Raw genomic sequence first — 18,885 nt, forward strand, 5'->3', positions numbered from 1 at the left:
AAATCGTTGTTGCGACTCAGCTGTGTGTGTGTGTGCGTTGGTGTTTGTGTTATTATACCCTACCGAGTTATCCATCAGTTTTGAACTGGTTTGCTTCTAGTGAGTTTGGGAGCAAAAGTACTACACAGCGCGTCAAAAGTAATTCAGAGAAGTCAAACGTAGTTCAGAGGCTATGAAAAGTCTTTAAAGTAGTTAATTATATTTCAGAAGCCATCAAAGGTACTTCAGTATAGTCCATTGCATTTCAGAAGCCATTAAAGACAATTCATAATAGTTAAGTGTATTTTAGAAGCCATCAAAAATATTTCAGAATAGTTAGTTGTATTTTAGAAACCGTCAAAAGTTATTTAGAATAGTCAAATATATTTCGGAAAGCGTTCAACGTGTTTTCGCATAGTCGATTGTATTTTAGAATCCATCAAAAATATTTCAGAATAGTTGGTTGTATGTTAGAAACCGTCGAAAATACTTCAGTTTAGTCGATGGTATTTCAGGAAGCTTTAAAAATATTTCGGAATAACCAAGTGTATTTCAAAAGGCATCTGAAGTTCTTAGAATAGTCAATTCAATTTCAGGAAATGCCATTCAGGAAATATTTCCGAATATTCACTTGTATTTCAGAAACCGTCGAAAACATTTCAGAGTATTTAATTGAATTTCAGGCAACGTTTAACATATTTTGCGAATAATAAATTGTGTTTCAGAAGGCGTGTTATTCAGAATAGACAATTGTATTTCAGAAACCGGCAAAAATATTTTATAACGGTCACATGTTTTTCTAAAAAAAAATCAAAAGTACGTCAGAAAAGTGAATCGCATTTCAGAAAGCGCTAAATACATATATTTCCGAGTAGTCAATCGTATTTCAGAAACCGTCAAATGTAGTTTAGAATATTCAAATATATTTCCGAATGCATTCAATGTAATTGCGAATAAACAATCGTATTTCAGAAACAGACAAAAGTACTTCAAACAGCCAAATATACGTTGGGGAGCGTTAAATATTACTTAGAGTAGTAATTTGTATTGCTCTAATTGTTAAGTATATTTGAAAAAGTGTGATATATACTTCTAAAGTTAAGAAATGCACTTTAAAGAACAAAAAGTGTTCCAAAGGGCATCGAATGTACTTCATTCAAAATTTCAATGTTGTGCAAAAGTTATAGAAATTTAGAAAATTTAAGAAATTATAGGTCTGAACATTAAATCTCTTCGATATATGTAGGTTACGCTCTCTGAAATACACTTACCTCTTTCTGAAATATATATGTATATGCAATTAAGCACTCTGAAATTGATTTAAAGTTTTCTAAATTAACGAATAGATAAATATGAGGTTTCCATACAAATGAGTATAGTTGACGCCTTCTGGAAGGCAAACTTGGTTTAAAGAGAATTTTATACTTTCTCAAGTTTTATTTATAAAGTAGTGGTTCGCGTTTTTTAGTCTTCTATATAAGAATTCTTCTTTTGAATGCTGCTGAAGTAATTGACAATCTTCAGCTAGAAATATTATAGGTCGTTCAGATTGTGTAAACCTGATTGCCGTTAGAACGTAAAAACACTTTGTTCGATCGTATTGAGAGAGAAAAGCGCTCATTTGCATTTCTACTTTGAGCACTGCAAAATTCTGTAAACAGATGTCGCTACTCGCGACATGAGTAGCCAAGTGGTTCACAAGTGTTCAGGTAAACCAGTTCGAAATCAGGAATTTGTGTCGCTAGTTTAGATTTTCTTAGCAGGGTATAAGCGCGTGCATATGTATGTGTATCGGTTTACTGCCTTACCGTCATGCTTGATCGCCCTCGCGTTGAATTGGTGTAATCGATCGTTCGCGTTTCAGCACGTAAAAATGAAAAAAAAATTATATCGAAACATGTTAATGTTGTGCTCAACAATGTTTAGCAACATTTTATTTCTCATGGTGTGGACAGCAGAAATATACAAAAAGCTCTGCGTATACAAAAGCGTTAAGTGAGAAAAGTTCTGGTACGAGTAGTATTTATGCGTCATTTGTTAGATTCCAAGATTTCAAATTATAATGGTTGAGTGTTTTTAAGTTCTTAGAATAAAGTTAGTTACTATTTTCTATGATTACATAAAGACAAGAAGCTGCAGCCCATTTCATTAGGTTTATTCATGAAAAATTCATCCAGTAACTTGCAAGTAACTTAATTTCCGAGAATTCGCTCTCAAAGTGAAATATATCAAAAAAAGTACATGAACGCAAAACCTGTCACAATTCCCAGGTTTTACGAACAGCTAATTAAATATTTATCACAAAAAGTACAAAGTTTTTCAGTTGAGCTGCCTTGTATTGAATTAAAAACAAAAATAAAGCAAATAAAATACAAAAGAACGAGCTTAGCACCACATAATTTTATTTTCTCCACAATAATTTTTTCCATTTCTTCTTCTCTGTGAGGTGAAGGCAATTCTACACAATTGTATTGTTGATGGAATCAAATTTTTCCTCATAGTTTGCTTGCTTCCGTCTATGCATGTATATATATATATATACAGTCGAACCTCAATAAGTCGAACTTCGATATCTCGAATATTTGATATCTCGAATCAAATTGCTTGGCAATGGCGTTTAGAGTGAGAATTGTGTGTTATTTTTACTTGATAACTCGAACTTCTATTACTCGAATATCTTGATAACTCGAACAGAATATTTGGCGCCAGCTTTGATAAGTCGAATTTCCGCGGGAATCCCCTTATTACGTGTTGCTTATTTTTTATCAAACAGATGTCAGCAGTTAGGTCGCTGCACAGGTATTTTATTAGTAGTTCTTGCACGAAAATAAACTCTGTTGACATGTCATCAAAACGTTGTTTAAAAACTTTTTCTATTGATGAAAAATTTAAACTAATAAAGGAAGTAGAAATGGGTGCGCGAAAAAAAGATTTAGCTGTAAAGTATGCTATTCCGACAAATACAGTGTCAACTATTTTAAAAAATAAACAAACGGTTATTACTGCAATCGAAAGTGGTGCTGCAAGTGGGAGTTCAAAGAGACTAAAAAAGCCAACATACGTAAATGTGGACAAAGCAGTTTTAGAATGGTTTAAATCGGCAAGATCACGGAATTTGCCTATATCCAGAGGATAACTTAAAGAAAAAGCATTGGAATTTAGTCCAAAATTAGAACAACCGAATTTCAAGGCAAGCACTGGTTGGCTCGATAATTGGAAACGAAGGTACATATGTACATTCATAAAATAAATGTGCAAGCTGGCACCTAAAGTTATTTTTTTTCTAAGATCTGGTATATGTCATAAAAAGGCGTGTGGTGAGAGTAATGATGTAAGTGAAGAAGACTGTATGAAATGGCAACGTGATGTTTTACCTCATTTATTAGAAGGTTATCAAGCACGTGACGTATTCAATGCAGACGAGACGTGCTTATTCTTTAAATGTCTTCCAGATAACACCTTAACTTTTAAAAACCCGAAATGAGAGTTACGATAATGATTGCCGCAAACATGGATGGATCAGAAAAATTGAAATTACTCTTGATAGGTAAAAGTAATCAACCCCGCTGGTTTAGAGGTGTTAAATGGTTACCTCTCGACTATAAAGCAAATTCAAAGGCGTGGATGACGGGAGCCGTTTTTGAAGAATGGCTTCTTAACTTAGACAAACAATTTGGAAAAGCCGGAAGAAATATTCTACTTTTTATTGACAACTGCCCAGCTTATCCTAAAGACATCCAACAGAGATTAAAGTTTATCAAACTTGCATTTTTCCCCCCGAATATGACATCAAAATTACAACCACTCGATCAAGGTGGCATACAAAATTTAAAATGTCATTATCGTCGCAGAATTTTAAAAAATACTATAAAATGCTTTGAAGTAAACAAAAACCTTAACATTACATTAATGGACTGTGTTGATGAAATAACTAATGCATGGAATATCGATGTTAAGCCTGAAATCATCTCTAATTGCTTTAGAAAAGCCGGCTTCGGTCAATATTCTGAATGGGAGAAAGAAGATGGCATTCCTTTGGTTTTCATAAGCGAAAGCATAAAAAAAAAGGAGTGAGGAAGAAATTCAACTGCAGAATGAATATGAAGCTTGGCAAAATATCAAAGGTACATAAGGTGTCACCTTTAATGATTTTATGCATGTGGATGACGATATTGTTACTTCAGAGTTTCCCACAGATGAAGATATTGTGGAGCTATTGGGATCTCAATCCGAATTTGAGCATGATAGCGAAAGTGATATAGAAGATGATTTGCAAGATGATATGCTGCAACCAGTTTCAAACGAGCTAGTTGCAAATTCGTTCAAGATTTTGTGGTCATATTTAAAAACCAATGAACATACAACCGATTCTCTGTACAATGGTTTAAAAAATATTGAAGCTTTTTTTGAAGATCATAATAAAAAATCCTCTCGTCAATCCCAAATAACTAACTTTTTTACTTTAAACGAATGAAAGCTATACATCTATTCATACAATGTTCTTAATTATGTATATATAATTTTAAAATATACACATACAATATTATATAGCAACTATACATAATTTGAAGCATGTACTGTTTTATCAATAAAATTGTTTGCTAACCCTTGAGTTTTATAGATTGTTTTATTTTTCCTTTAGGTTTTATTTTGTTTATGGATTTTTATGTATGTATGTACATACATATGTATATTGTTGGGTAGAGCCGAGAATCGTAATCAAGGAAAAACACGTTTAAGTACAATGGCGTTTATTCAAAGACTATACAAAAAGATGAAAAGGAAAAAGAAGAAAATCTTGAAGCAGAGTTGCATTATAGGGTACGATCTATTCGTGTTGTAACTTTAAACCGATTACTTTTTCATCACTCTTCCTCAACACGAGTAGGTCGTTTACATAGAACTTGCATTAAAACCTAAAAGTTTTACAAATTTTTCATGTTTGATTTTGTTCAAATTCTTTGTAAGTACATCAGCAATCATCTCACTTGTACAAATGTATTCAATTTCAATTAAATTATTATTCAGTGCATCTCTAACAAAATGGTACTTAATATCTATATGTTTACTTCGTGAGTGGTAAACCGGGTTTTTCGCCAATTGCTGCGCGCTCAAATTGTCGCTGTAAACTCTAACTGGGTCACCGGAGCCACTTACGCCAATATCTGCCAATAAACGTCGTAGATATACTGCTTCTTTCGCAGCCGTTGCTAACGCGACGTATTCTGCCTCTGTGCTGCTGAGGGCTACGCTGCTCTGGCGTTTGCTCTCCCACGATATTGAACTACCGCCCAAGAAGAATACATACCCTGTGTATGACTTGCGATCGATACTATTACTGCCCCAATCGGCATCCACAAACCCTTCGATAGGCTTGCCCGTATGACGGTATACCAACTTGTAGTCTATAGTCATTGCCAGGTATCGTAAAATATGTTTGATACCTGATTCGTGCTCTTTGTGTGGATTTTGATTTCGCTGTGCCAGTTTCGAGATTGAGTGCAATATATCTGGCCTTGTGCAAATAGCGAGATACATTAATGCACCGACTGCTGATTGGTACTTTGTAACATCGGCTTTAATACACGTCTCACTAGTGCACCCAATTTGAAACCCCACGTCTAAAGGTGTCTTCGCTGCTCGACAACTGGTCATGTTATACTTTTCTAAAATCTCTCTTATATACAACGCTTGCCCGACTGAGATGCTTCCTGTCTCGCCGTCTCTGGTGATCTCCATCCCCAAAAAATACGAGATGGGACCTTTATCGATACATTCGAAGCTGCTTGAAATTCGTGCTTTGATCGCAAGAAGATCATTTTTGTTTTGGCAACTAACGATCAAGTCATCTACGTATACAGCTATGAGACATAAATTACCTTGATGACTCATTTTGTACAGGCACCGCTCATTAGTACACGCTTCGAAACCGATTTTCTTCAAAACTTCGTCCAATTTATGGTTCCACTCTCTCCCGGATTGTTTCAGCCCATATATCGCCTTATTGAGCTTCAAAACTCGCTCAGGAAACCGCTTGGCGATAAACTTTTCAGGTTGCTTCATATACACCACGTCGGTGAGCTCGCTGTTGAGATACGCGCTGCAAACATCCATCTGATGAGTGTACATTTTGAGCTCTGCCGCTAGCGCCAACACCATGCGAATAGTGGCGTAACGAACCACTGGAGAAAATGTCTCGGTGTAATTCACACCAAATTTCTGGCTGCAGCCCTTTGCGACTAAACGAGCCTTAAAACGCTCCACGTCGCCATTCTGGTCATGCTTGACCGCAAAAACCCATTTGGACCCGATTGCCTTCTCGTTAGTTGGTAAGTCCACTAACTGCCACGTTTTGTTTCGCACAAGAGCGTCGTACTCATCTGTCATCGCCTTTGTCCACTCATTCGAATATTTGCTGCTTTCAGCCTCTGCGACAGTTTGCGGGATTTTAATTTCACAAGCATTTTGCATCGTATTGACAGTATTGTACACTTTGCGTGGGCGTCCTGGTTTTCCACTACGTACAAACTTCGGTCTTCCTCGTCCAATATGCGCAGGTGACTCTTCCTGAATCGGAGATTCGCAAAAACTTTCTTGGTAATCACTCCCAGAATCACTCGAAGCCTTCGCCTCTTCAAACTCATCATCGCTGTCGTCAGCTTCCGATTCACTCAATGACTCTGAAGGTTTCTCCTTGGTGGTATCTTTATTGTTTTTAGCAGACAGCAGGTCGTAAAAATCTACTATTTCACTCTTTTTGAATGGCAAAAACGTAACATCACGTTTCTCCACTACCATGCGCTGCTCAGGATCGTATAAGCGGTACGCTTTCGACGTTAGTGAATAACCTACCATAACATACTTTTTACCTTTCGGCTTGAATTTACTTTTGCTGATCTTATTTAACGCAATAGCTTCTGAGCCGAACACTCTCAAAAAATTCACAACTGGTTTTCGCCCAGACCAAGCTTCGTAAGGTGTCATACTGTTCAATGCCTTTGTAGGCGATCTGTTTCGCAAAAACACCGCAGTAGCAACTGCCTCTGCCCATAAAAATTCACCAAGTCCACTCTGAAGCAACATACTACGTGCCATTTCCACTATTGTACGGTTCGCCCTCTCGGCAACCCCGTTTTGTTGCGGCGTGTACGGCACCGTCAACTGCCGTTTTATGCCACACTCATTCAAAAATTTATCAAAGTCTTTGTTGACGAATTCACGCCCGTTATCGCTTCGGATTGTCTTAATTCTTTTTTCAGTTTGTCGTTCTACTAAACTTTTAAATATTTTAAATTTCTCTAAAACTTCTTCTTTAGATTTTAAAAAATACACAAACATTCGTCTCGATTTATCGTCTATGAAAACTAAGAAATAACGCGCGCCCCCCAGGGACTTTGTACGAAACGGACCACACACATCTGTGTGCACTAATTCTAAAATGTCTTTTGCTCGATTTTCCGTGCTCTTCGGAAAAGGCCTCACACTCATTTTGCATTTTGCACATATCTCACAAGCAATGTCTTTAGTAAATGTCATTTTGTCCATTCCGCGAACCATGTCTTTATTCATTAATTCCTGCAGGCTACCGTAATTCAAGTGTCCATATCGTTCATGCCATGATACTGCCTTTTCATTCGCAGCATAAAAACACTTGCTGCTATCGCATCGGATCACAAAAAGTTTGTTTACCTTTAGAGCTTTTAAAATTATATCATTTTCTTTCATTATTTTAGCGCAATTTTCATCGAACTTCACTTTAAGTCCATTTTCTACAGCTCTAGCGACAGACATAAAGTTACCGCACATATTTGGCACAAACAAAACATTGTAAAGAATAATGTCACTCTCTTGAGACCTCACACGCACTTCTCCCACACCTTCTGAGAAAAGATAATTGTTTCCAGCTAAGCAAATTTTTTCTTTATGTTCTTTGAGTGATATAAACATATTTCGGTTACTGCACATATGCGCTGTCGCTCCGCTGTCAAGAAGCCAGGTTGAGTCGTCGAACACCTCAGCGTCCGCTGCTGCTAACATCGTAAACGAATGCTCATTTCTTTTCGCTGCCTTATAATCGTTCTTATTGGACTTCGTGTTGCAGTTTGCAGCGTAATGACCGCGCTGCCCGCACTTAAAGCATTTGACATTTTGCGTATTTTTACTCTTCCTGTGCGTTGAATTTTCCCCTCTTTCTGCATTCTTTGACCACACAGCAAAAGCCTGCGATTCCCCTTCAGATTCAGCACAACCGCGTTTTGTCTGTTTCTTTCGTTCAGACTCTTCTAGAAGTTTTACCTTCAAATTAGTTAATGTCGGCAGCGTGTCTCTAGTCTCCATAGCAATAACAAAATGCTCGTACTGCTTTGGCAGACTTGAAAGTAAAATAATTGTCACTAATTCGTCTTTGATTTCAATGCCAACTTCGGATAACTTTTCGGCAATGGATGTGAAATCATTCAAATATTTTGCCATGCTTTCGCTGTCACTAAGCTTCATATTTAAAAGCTTCTTATACAGCGACACCTTGTGCACTGGCCCACTTGGCTGATGCAAAGTTTCTAGAGCCTTCCATGCTTCTGTGGACGTTCTGCATTGCTTAATGTGGCTGAGCTGCGACGCTTTTACACTTAGTGTAATTGTGGCCAAGGCTTTTTCATCGAGCGCTTCCCATTCGGTCACATTTTCTTCAGGCTTTAAGCATTTTTCACTCACTATACTCCATAGTCCAGCATGTATGAGGACACTTTTCATCTGCACCCGCCACGAATCGAAATTCTTTTCATCAAGTTTGTCAATTTGATATAGCGAATTCATATTGTTATCTGTCTTTCAAACGCGACACACACGCTTTCAATTTTCTTATTAATTTCCGAAATACGTTTTCACGGAGTCTTTGCACGTACAACTTTTAACAACCTTCGCCCGAACCGTGCCCTGGGCCCATAACCTATGTTGGGTAGAGCCGAGAATCGTAATCAAGGAAAAACACGTTTAAGTACAATGGCGTTTATTCAAAGACTATACAAAAAGATGAAAAGGAAAAAGAAGAAAATCTTGAAGCAGAGTTGCATTATAGGGTACGATCTATTCGTGTTGTAACTTTAAACCGATTACTTTTTCATCATATATTATATTTGATAACTCGAAATCTTGACAGCTCGACTTTTTTTTGTGGCATGTCATAGTTCGAGTTATCGAAGTTCGACTGTATGTATATAGCCTAATTATTTCTATATAATAGAATTCCTATTTAATTTATGACTTTAAATAAATTAAATTAAGTTAAGTAAAATTATTGCTAAAATGTATTTATTTACATTCTACATTTTAATCACCATTTTTGATTAAATTTAGAACTTTGATTCAATTCGCAATTAAATTCGTAATTTGAATTAATTCGCAATTAAATTCGTAATTTAAATTAATTCCCAATTTAAACTCATTTTTATTTTTACTTTGCGATCAGCTGTTTTTCTCACTTGCAAATTCTTACAAGTAAAAATGTATCCAGTTCAAACTTGCAATTTCTCCTCAAAATGCAATTTCATTTTCCTCTCTCACTTTCCCCTACTTTGTAAGTTCTTTGGATACAGGAGCACGAAAACAATTGTTACAAACTATTTGCTTCATGCACAGACCTATTGTTAACAGCGTATACATACTCAGATGGGTTGCCAAAGAGAGTGGATCATAACTGTTTACTACACAGTCTGTAATGGAACTAACAAAGCAGATTCTTTATTTTTGCTTTTATTTTATATTTTTATCTTAAGTTTTTTTAAATATCAAACCCATAAACAAATTCAAATTTAACATTACATAAAAATGTTAAATTTTTTATTATAACAACATTTTCGTGCAAAGTACTCAATTATTCATTTATGATGATCTGTTCGCGTTTCTGTTGATGATTTACCATGCTGCGTGTGAAATAATACGCAGAAATCACTCCAAAAACCTAGAAATATTTTTAAAAGCAGAGATTTTAATATAACTTTGTAATTATGTTTTAATGTAAAGAAAGGCATGAATTCATAGAAATATGTACACTGATAATATTGTCACCATTAGAACGAAATACTTCTAGGCAAAGCACATTGAATTTAGTATCAGTAGAAGAGCTCATTTCATTGATTTCTATTTTTTTGGTATCTAAATTGTAAAATTTATAGATTTTGAAATTTTAGGGACCAAAAGCAAAATACATTGCTCTTGCTGTTTTTGCAAAAATACATCAAAATTTCCATCCTTTTATTCTGAATAAACAGTTTTATAAGCCGTTCACCATTAGTTCAAGTTTTAAGTAGCTCAAAATGCTCGCTGATTTTCGACAATATGCTTGCACTTTGTTATACCAAAACTCTATAGACTACATATGTATAAAACCGCATAGCCAGAAAAATTCTGAAAATTTTGGTTAAAAAGTTCAATGTTTTAATAAATGTTTCAACATTTTTTTTAATTTTGTACAAAGTTTAAAACACTGCATTATATGGAGTTTGTCGTAGGAATACGAATTAATAGTAGTTAGAGTGAGGACATTTTATGTCTGTTCAGTTATGGCTTTCCGAGATTACTAGTGGGATTTGATGTGATGTGAGCATACAGGAAGAAGAACAAACCGGCTGCGGTACGGGCTTTGTTTTTTGGGAATCAGCATTAAAAATAAAGACCTCTCTTGACGAACAAAAATTCCACAATATAAGTCTCTCACCATTGTTTGGCGCAGAACGAGGACAGCAACCGATAAGTCGATCACTAAAGTATTTGAAACAAGTTTTGGAATATTTATAAGTTATAGCTCCAGTGTGGCTTTGTTGGCTAAGGCATACGGCGGAAAGAGGCAGGACTGCTCTGAGTTTGAAATATCGATATCATTGGCGACCAGGCAGCATACATAATTCTGCCCGCTCACACGTATGCACATACTCCTCCAAACACGCCATTCAAGAATAAGAAGATTTAGGTTTAGTCTCTCAGTTGAAAAATTATTCGTTCAGAGAGGAGTACGACGACCTGCAGGTGTAATGCCAACGCTCCGGCTATGAAAATATTCGATGCGGTGCTAGCTGTGGTAGCAGAGGAAGAGGGCGGCCTCCTCTGCGTTGGAAAGATCAGGTGGAGAAGGACTTGGCTTCACTTGGTGTGTCCAACTGGCGCCGTTTAGCACGAAAGCGCATAAACGGTTATCGCGCCAATTAAGAAGAAGAAGAACCTCACATCCAGTCCGATAATCAACATCAACATCTGATTCGTAACTTCTATCTAGCTTCTTTTTGTTAGTCTGGGAAAATGTATTATATTTTTGGAGGATACAACTCTGGACAAATTACACATTGCAGTAGTTTACAATCATTGTCGGCACAGGGAACTAGAGATACCTACTATGAGTGAGGAAGGCGTAGAGAAAAAGCATTTAAGTTTACCTGAAATTTTGGATGAGAGTTCGCCCGCATGAGAAAAAATATTGACGACCATTATTGGAAGTCATTCATTGTACTCGTTTGACTATAATAAATAGTATTTTCGGTTTCTCAACAAGTAGTTAAGTTAGTTCAAATTAATCTCCAATTGGAGGGTTTCCCAGTGTTCTAGGAAAATCTTCTCAATAGGAGTTTCATATTCGTAGGGTAAAAGGCCCAGCCTAATGTACATACATTCCTTCAAATGTCACATCTTACCTGAAAAGCAATTAGCCCCAAAATTATCAAAATAAGAATATCACTTTGTTCATTGAAAAAGGTCGTCGCGGCATCGACACAACCTTTGGGAAAAATATTCTCATCATCAGAGCAATTTTCCCAGCGGCAACAGCTATTCGGCAGAGTCTGTTTTTTATCCGTCAAATAATCCTGCGGACTATCGCGACCGCAGCAGTTGTGCTAAGAACAATAAAAAAAATTATTTTAAAAACAAACAAAAAAACAGTCGATCTACCTGCACTTGAATGTCGTCCATTTCCTGCTGCGTTTCTGGGCGCTCATCCCAGATACCTTGCACGCGTTTCGCTGCCATGATGGTAAAGTCATCCTTCAAAATGCCAAATGCAATCATACAAATTGTTTGCAAAACAATGCAAAGCACTGTGGTAACTATATACTGCAATTCGAAGAGTTTCGATAAATAAATAAATGAAATTTCAATGTCAGTTCTTGCATTTTAATAAGTGTTTTGATGCTTTGCGGTCTAAGATTTGCCTTTTGCGCATGCCACTCACTCACCGCCCATGACAGAATTAACGATTGACGTACGGAAGCCATGGCGCCCATGAAGGCTATAAACATGGCAAGGAAGCCAATAGAAGCAGCCGTATAGGCACCAGCTAAGGTGCCGGCACCGCCCAAAGAGATGACGCCGCATGAAATGAGTAGCACATCGAAGACCTGAAAGATTGTATTTTATGGATTAGTGTAGTGAAAAAATATTCAAATATAATATATGTATTAAAAATTCGTATACACCTTTTTTAAAACCTTCAGTTGGGCACTCGGGTCTGGCCTTTTTTCGTCCTGATCGAGGATCCTTTTTACACGATTATATTCAAAAATCGATAGAAAATTTAATTTTAGGAAACTACCTGGAAGCTCAAGTCGTTAACTATAATAGAAATTTTTTTTAATTGACCTACAAAGTCGAAAAAGTCTGGCCAGATACGGGTGCCCAAAAGAGTGTTAAAGAACACAGACCACTAAATCATCGGCCCATATTTTTTTCAAAGACTGGCTGTCGCCAATGTAACAATAAATAGCGAATGCTATCGCGCCTTGATAAACGTCATTTTGATACCGAAAATTGAAGTTCGTGATCTCCACAAAATTTGGTTTCAACAAGACAGCGCTATATACAAAAACAACCCGTGAAACGATGGATTTACTAAGATTAATTCCCTGCTCAAAAAATTGTTTGACCTTGGAGCCAAAATACGCTTCGGTATTCCTTTTTATAGCTTCTTTTGAGGAGTAGTTCTTGTTTCTCATATGGCATTGAAGTCCACGGAAAAGTTGATAATCACAAGGTGCAATATCCGGAGAGTATGGTGGATGCGGCACTAGCTCCCATCCGAGCTCGTTGAGTTTGCCTAATGTTTGCCTTGCGGCATGAGGTCTTGCGTTGTCGTGGTAAAACAAAACTTTACGTCTATTCACTAAAGACGGCCGATTTTTGTTAAGTGTCTCATTTAGGTTTGATAGCTGATGGGATGGGAATAATTATCAGCACTTATCGTCTGGTTTGGTTCCAGAAGTTCATAATAAACAATACCGGCCATACTCTACCAAATAGACAGGAGAATCTTCTTGGGGTGAAGGCCATCTCTAAGGGTGAGTTCTGGTGTTTCATCTTTATCTAAATATTGGCATTTGTAAATTATTGTAAAGGACCCATTTTTCAACACCAGTAACGATACGGCTCAAAAAACTTTCATTTTCAAGCCGGTGCAGCAGCTGAGAACACACATTCACTCTCTGCTGAAGGTTGGCGACGGAAAGTCTATGCGGAACCCATTTTCACAGCTTTGAAACCTTTCCTAACTGAACCAGGTGCCTGTGAACTATTCCATGCGATGAATACATCCTCTGAGCATCATATCGACTGTCAAATTTGGCTCAGCTTCCACGAGTTCGAGCAAGGCGTCGGAGTTAATGACTTCAGGACGACCAGCGCGCGGGGCATCCTCCACGTCGCAGTTATCACTTCGGAATTTTTGCGCAGTCCTTACACTCACAGTATTCTCTCCGTGAACAGTGTTTATTTCTGCAGCAGCAGTTGTTACATTTTTACCACTTTTATAAAAAAAATACAAAATACGAAATATGATTTGTATCCGACAGTGTAGGGCCAAGACAGGTCAACTTTGCGCTGCCGAGGGCAGTACTAGTATTACTGCTGGGACCCAAATTAGTTGGCAGTCGCACTAGACAAAATCCGCTCAAGTCAATATGTCACACAAATAGCTCGGCCACCATAGAAGTGACATAGATGTAGCATTGAGATCGAACGCGATTAGTGGACTGCATCTTTTTGGTTCGTTTAGCGGAGCATCACGAGTAGGCCTAGAGTTTGTAGCTCTATGTAACATCTCGACAACACTAGGCACCCGTTTCGATCTACATAAGATCACTAATATTCAGCCGGCTGAACTAATTTGCTATGCACAGAAGTTTATTATATTTTTACTAAGGTATTATTCAGTGAATTTCCTTACCAAGTTCTTTGCTATGAAATAAGAGGAGGAGCAGCAACTGCTAATTGAAGAGAGACTTCTGCACTTAATTAGTATGCGATTGCTAACAAAAAGCTGAATTCAACTGAAGGGCGAACTATTTCGCTTTTAAAAATTAGCGAACAAGTTTTGACTAAAAATTAATCTTCATCTGCATCTCAACTAAATATTTTGAACGTCACGTTTTAGGACGAAGCCCGGGGTCTCGGCCCAAGCAATCCAAAAAAAAGGAATGTTTTCCGGAATATCTGGGCAAACCTGCCACATTACTTGTACTCAAATTTGAACCTAAGAATTTTTCCGCTTTTATATTAAAGGGTAGCAATGATCGGTATTCCGATTATTAGGTTTCTGCAGCTGTACAAAATTCTCAGTACGGTTTGCCAAAATTTAGTGTGAACTATTATAATCACAAGGGGTGCTTTTTATTTTTTTATTTTTTACATATAAACGGATCTTTATTAGAATATTAAAATATACTCAAACGCATAATATCTAATAGTTTTTACAATTTTTTCTTTTATACTCACAATTATCAAACAATTCAACACCAAGAAAACATATTTCCACAGCGTGGCTGATGAGAAGGGCACTTTCATGATTTCAATTTTGTTTTTGCTCGCTATCAAAGAAAAATATTTTATGAAAAAAATAATCAACCTTCTTGTTTAACTCATGTTTTGTGTCAATTGCACTAACGCCAAATTAAACAATTCAATCAATCACAAAAGGTGGTTCTGTTGGCAGCGAATGCAGCAAAAACATTTTGATTTGTTCAGCAAATCGGAACATTTTGAGTTTTGTTTTTGTGTTACACTTTTTTCTTTATTTTAGTTTTATAGTCTTTTTTTTATTTATTTCCTTAATTTTTTTTGTTTTTTTGTTTTTTGTTTATGAGTGCACGCAAATGTCCTAAAAAAAATCAAAGCACAACAAAGGGTTAATAATAAAATGTTTTAATGAAAATTAAGAACAAACATCAAAATTCAACACGCAATGTTTGGTTTTTAGTGGCGTTTTCTTCTACTTTTTATAACTGCAAATCACGAAATATACAAAATCCGGTCGCTACGATATTTTCGTGTTCGGATTGACACTTACTGTTTGTTCCAAAGTTTATTTTGCTTTATTTTTTATTCATTTTCAACTTCATTCGCCGTTTACTTATTTAATTTGTTTCTATTCTCTCATATTTTAGTACTAACTTTTTTATGTATTACACATGTGAACATACTTGCACTTGTTTTTTTTTTTTGTTTACACACCCTCAAAATGCGTTCACTCAACCAAAAATAAATAAATAAGTAAATCACCTCAACGTGAGTCGTTTGCAATGAAACGATCTCGCCTGTGCCACATCGACGACTACGAATGGCGTACACGTTTGTCCGAAAAAAATGAAAATTTCTATGTAATTAGCACAAGGAATGAATAGAAAATGCTCGTGGAAAGTCGAATGACTGAACAGTGTCTATGGGCGATGTGTAAACATGGCATTCATGTGGCCGATGTGTGCGATCGAGAACAAAATTTGTGTACAAAGTAAAATTAAATCAAATCTCCGCACTCATATCATCCACCAGCTCTCTTAATTAGGCACAAGTACAGTCATATATGAATCTATGAGTATTTGGATACAAGCCCGAATAAATATGTAGTAAATACTCATATGCATGCGAGTATGCAAGTAAATAAATTACTTAGCTAAGAAATTTGCATCTCGGTCACTAAACTGGGAAGATTATAATTGGCCTACTTTATTGTTGTTGTAAACTGTAGACACCCAAAAAATTTTAAAATAATACCAATGATTTGTAATGTGAGTGCAAATATGAATATACGTATTGGGATTTGATGCCCGGGCCGGTTATTTTGCGCTCATTTTTCATGCACTCTTGTCCTTTGACGAAGTCAGTCTTATGAGCTTTGGTCATCAGTACAAGTTATCTTACGCGAACAAACTGCCCAGAAATACCAGGTTTTTGGAACTGCAGAAATTAGTCTTTTTGCTAACGATATTGCCAATTTCGACTTCAAAAATCGCACCGCTTTATCTCCTCCTACGCCTGGCTTATCTAAACTGGATAAAATAGCCTGCGACGAATCGAACAATCAACGATCTCGCTTTTTGGTATCCACGTCACTTCTACCAGTTATAATTCTGAAGTAATAAAAATGTATTCTTTGAGTACGAATAGGTTGGTGCGTGACTACCATTCGAAGTACGTAGGTTTGAATCTAAATGCATGAAACACTAAAATGAAGACAACGTTTTTCCTAATAGCTTCTCGGCAGGCAATGGCAAACCTCCGAGTGTATTTCTACCATGAAAAAGTTCCTTATGAAAAATATGGACCTCTTTAAATTTGTTGTGAATGCGGTCCAATAACTCACGCCAGTGGTCATTCTCCCTTTTTCTAAAAAATCCATAAGGATAACGCCATTTGCATACCGAAGTCGTGACTCTTCCGGCCGATAGGGCTGTCTTCGCCTTCTTAGGAGCAGATTCACCGAGAGAATTCCATTATTTTCATTGTTTCGTGGTTTCCGGTGTGTAATAATGAATCCAGGTTTCATCAACGGTGACAGCTCAACGCAAAAACTCCTTCGAACCTCACTTAAATTGCTCAAAACACTGCTTCCAAGTTAACAGACAACATTTTTCATCGCCAACTTATCAAATAAAATATTATTGTAATTGACATTCCGGTCGACACACCTATAGCCTATGTTACTTGGCGTACTTTCGTTCGTCGATCAGCAAGAATCATGTCGTGAAATTTTTGAATAATTTCCTCGGTAACCACATCTTCCGGGCTTCCTGGTAGCTCCTCATCAAAAACGGATGTTCCCCCACGTTTAAATTCGTTGAACCAATATCTAAATGTGGTCATAGATGGGGAAGAGTTCCCATAGACAGCATTCAACTTTGCTTTTATCTCCTCGCATTTTTTCCCAGCCAAAAACAAAAAGTGAATTTCCAAACGATACTGCTAATTTTCCATCTTAGCGAAAATCACGAAATAAGTCTTACTCGAATATCTGCCAAATCCAAACTAACCTATCAATCAGTCTGAAATTTATTTTGGCAGCATTTATAGATGGCAGCATACGATACTAATACCAACTTCTCTCAGTATTCTTGTTAACAAGGCAGTAACTGGCTAAGCTATTTGGGCCGAGTTCAACAAAGCGCACCAGCACTCCACTTGGCCTTTCCAACACAGTGCAGGCCTTCCTCTTCATCTGTTGCCACCTACGGGCAGCGTATCGAATACTTTCGGAGCTGTGTCCATTGTGTCCATTTATACGATTCGAAGTCGCTAAACCTCGTTGGCTAGAATTAATTATACGCGTCACTTATAAAGCTTTTCAAATCTAAACATTCGTTGTCCATTAGCACTTTTACGTTCCGAAAGCCAACCGTTTACATGTGAAAAAAACATCAAAGTTATCGAGCAAGATTCAGCGGTAATGTTTTTACGCTAAATAAATTATGCTAAAATGAATAAAGTTAAAAATGTTTTTCCAGTTCCTTGAATGCTCCAGTTTTTATTATATTTTCGCCCAAAATTAATATTAACTTACAACCACAACAGTACAACAGAAACGCTCATAAGCGGCTGTGTATTTGTTATTGTTTTTCCCATACAGGCATTTCGTATGAGAGGAAACCATTACTCACATAAAATATCATAACTCAGGAACGGCTGCAACGATTTCAATCAAACTTCACACAAGCCACCTCCTTAAAGATAGAGAAGAACTCTCAATCGGTTCGGCGGTTCTTGAGTTATAAGATTACCAAGGAAATGTAATATATAACGACAACTTGAAATAACCAAGGATCAGCAGTGTGGTTAGGAATTTCAGCTGATATAAGGCTATCGATTTGATCCTGAGTTATTTTATGTACCAGCCAAATTAGTATATGTGCGTGCGGCAATCCCCTTTTCTGCCATTCGATGGAGTACATATGGCAACGCACCTCCCCAAATACATATAATTTCACAATTAAATCCATAAGTGCTTTACATTTTTGCCGAAATGGATACTCATGTGGTTCAAACACATCCTAGGGTTATCCAGGTCCACGTTTTGGACAAACAAGTGTACATTGTTGGAAAGAGGAGAGTCTTACCTAACTTACAATGAAGGTTTCAGCGAAATCGGAGCAGAATTGAGGGAACTATGGGACTTTTACCGCCAAAAATGTTCAGAAAAATTCGAGTCAGAGAGGCTTTTTTTTGACATTTTGTGATTGTTTTACATCCAATTTCCAACCGATTGCCAAAAAGTTTCAGGAAAATTCGAGTCAGAGAGTATAGGTATGTGCATAAATAATGGCACCGCACCTCATACCTTTTACCACAACAATCAAGAGTATGATTATTAGTCTCTTCTATTCACCATTTCCCTGCTCGCTATCTTTATGCTCAAGACTCGTCGCTAGCGAGTATGGCTGTAGCTCATTGGACTGGCATAACTCACTGCCTTACAAACACATGTAATTTAACGCATCTCTATTACCGCGTTGCCAATATATATTAATTTATACCAGTTGCTTCATCTATTCTAACTTGCTAACTCTTGGTGAAAATAGAGGGCCTTATACCTCATAAAACTGGTATAACTCAATATTTTCCAAACAAATGTAATTTTAGGAAAGTATACATATTCCAGCG

The 18,885-nt window shown here is 36.9% G+C and overlaps 1 protein-coding gene across 6 annotated transcripts; it reads right to left on the reverse strand.

Annotated features, from left to right (window-relative positions):
* Positions 1-9,714: 9,714 nt before the first annotated feature.
* LOC128867840 (protein late bloomer-like) lies at positions 9,715-15,658 on the reverse strand. Of its 6 annotated transcripts, none has more exons than XM_054109387.1 (6): positions 15,514-15,658; positions 14,731-14,822; positions 12,201-12,362; positions 11,917-12,078; positions 11,661-11,861; positions 9,715-9,937 (listed from the first exon to the last, which is right to left on the reverse strand). In XM_054109387.1, exons 2-6 carry the CDS (start codon positions 14,797-14,799, stop codon positions 9,851-9,853), a joined length of 681 nt encoding a protein of 226 aa, XP_053965362.1. In that variant the 5' UTR covers positions 14,800-14,822; positions 15,514-15,658; the 3' UTR covers positions 9,715-9,850. The 6 variants fall into 6 exon arrangements, with proteins under 6 accessions (XP_053965362.1, XP_053965366.1, XP_053965367.1 ...); XM_054109391.1 differs by having other exon boundaries at positions 15,466-15,658; XM_054109392.1 differs by having other exon boundaries at positions 15,435-15,519.
* Positions 15,659-18,885: the final 3,227 nt, after the last annotated feature.

This window comes from Anastrepha ludens, chromosome 6, assembly GCF_028408465.1.
Source record: "Anastrepha ludens isolate Willacy chromosome 6, idAnaLude1.1, whole genome shotgun sequence".
NCBI lineage: Eukaryota > Metazoa > Arthropoda > Insecta > Diptera > Tephritidae > Anastrepha > Anastrepha ludens.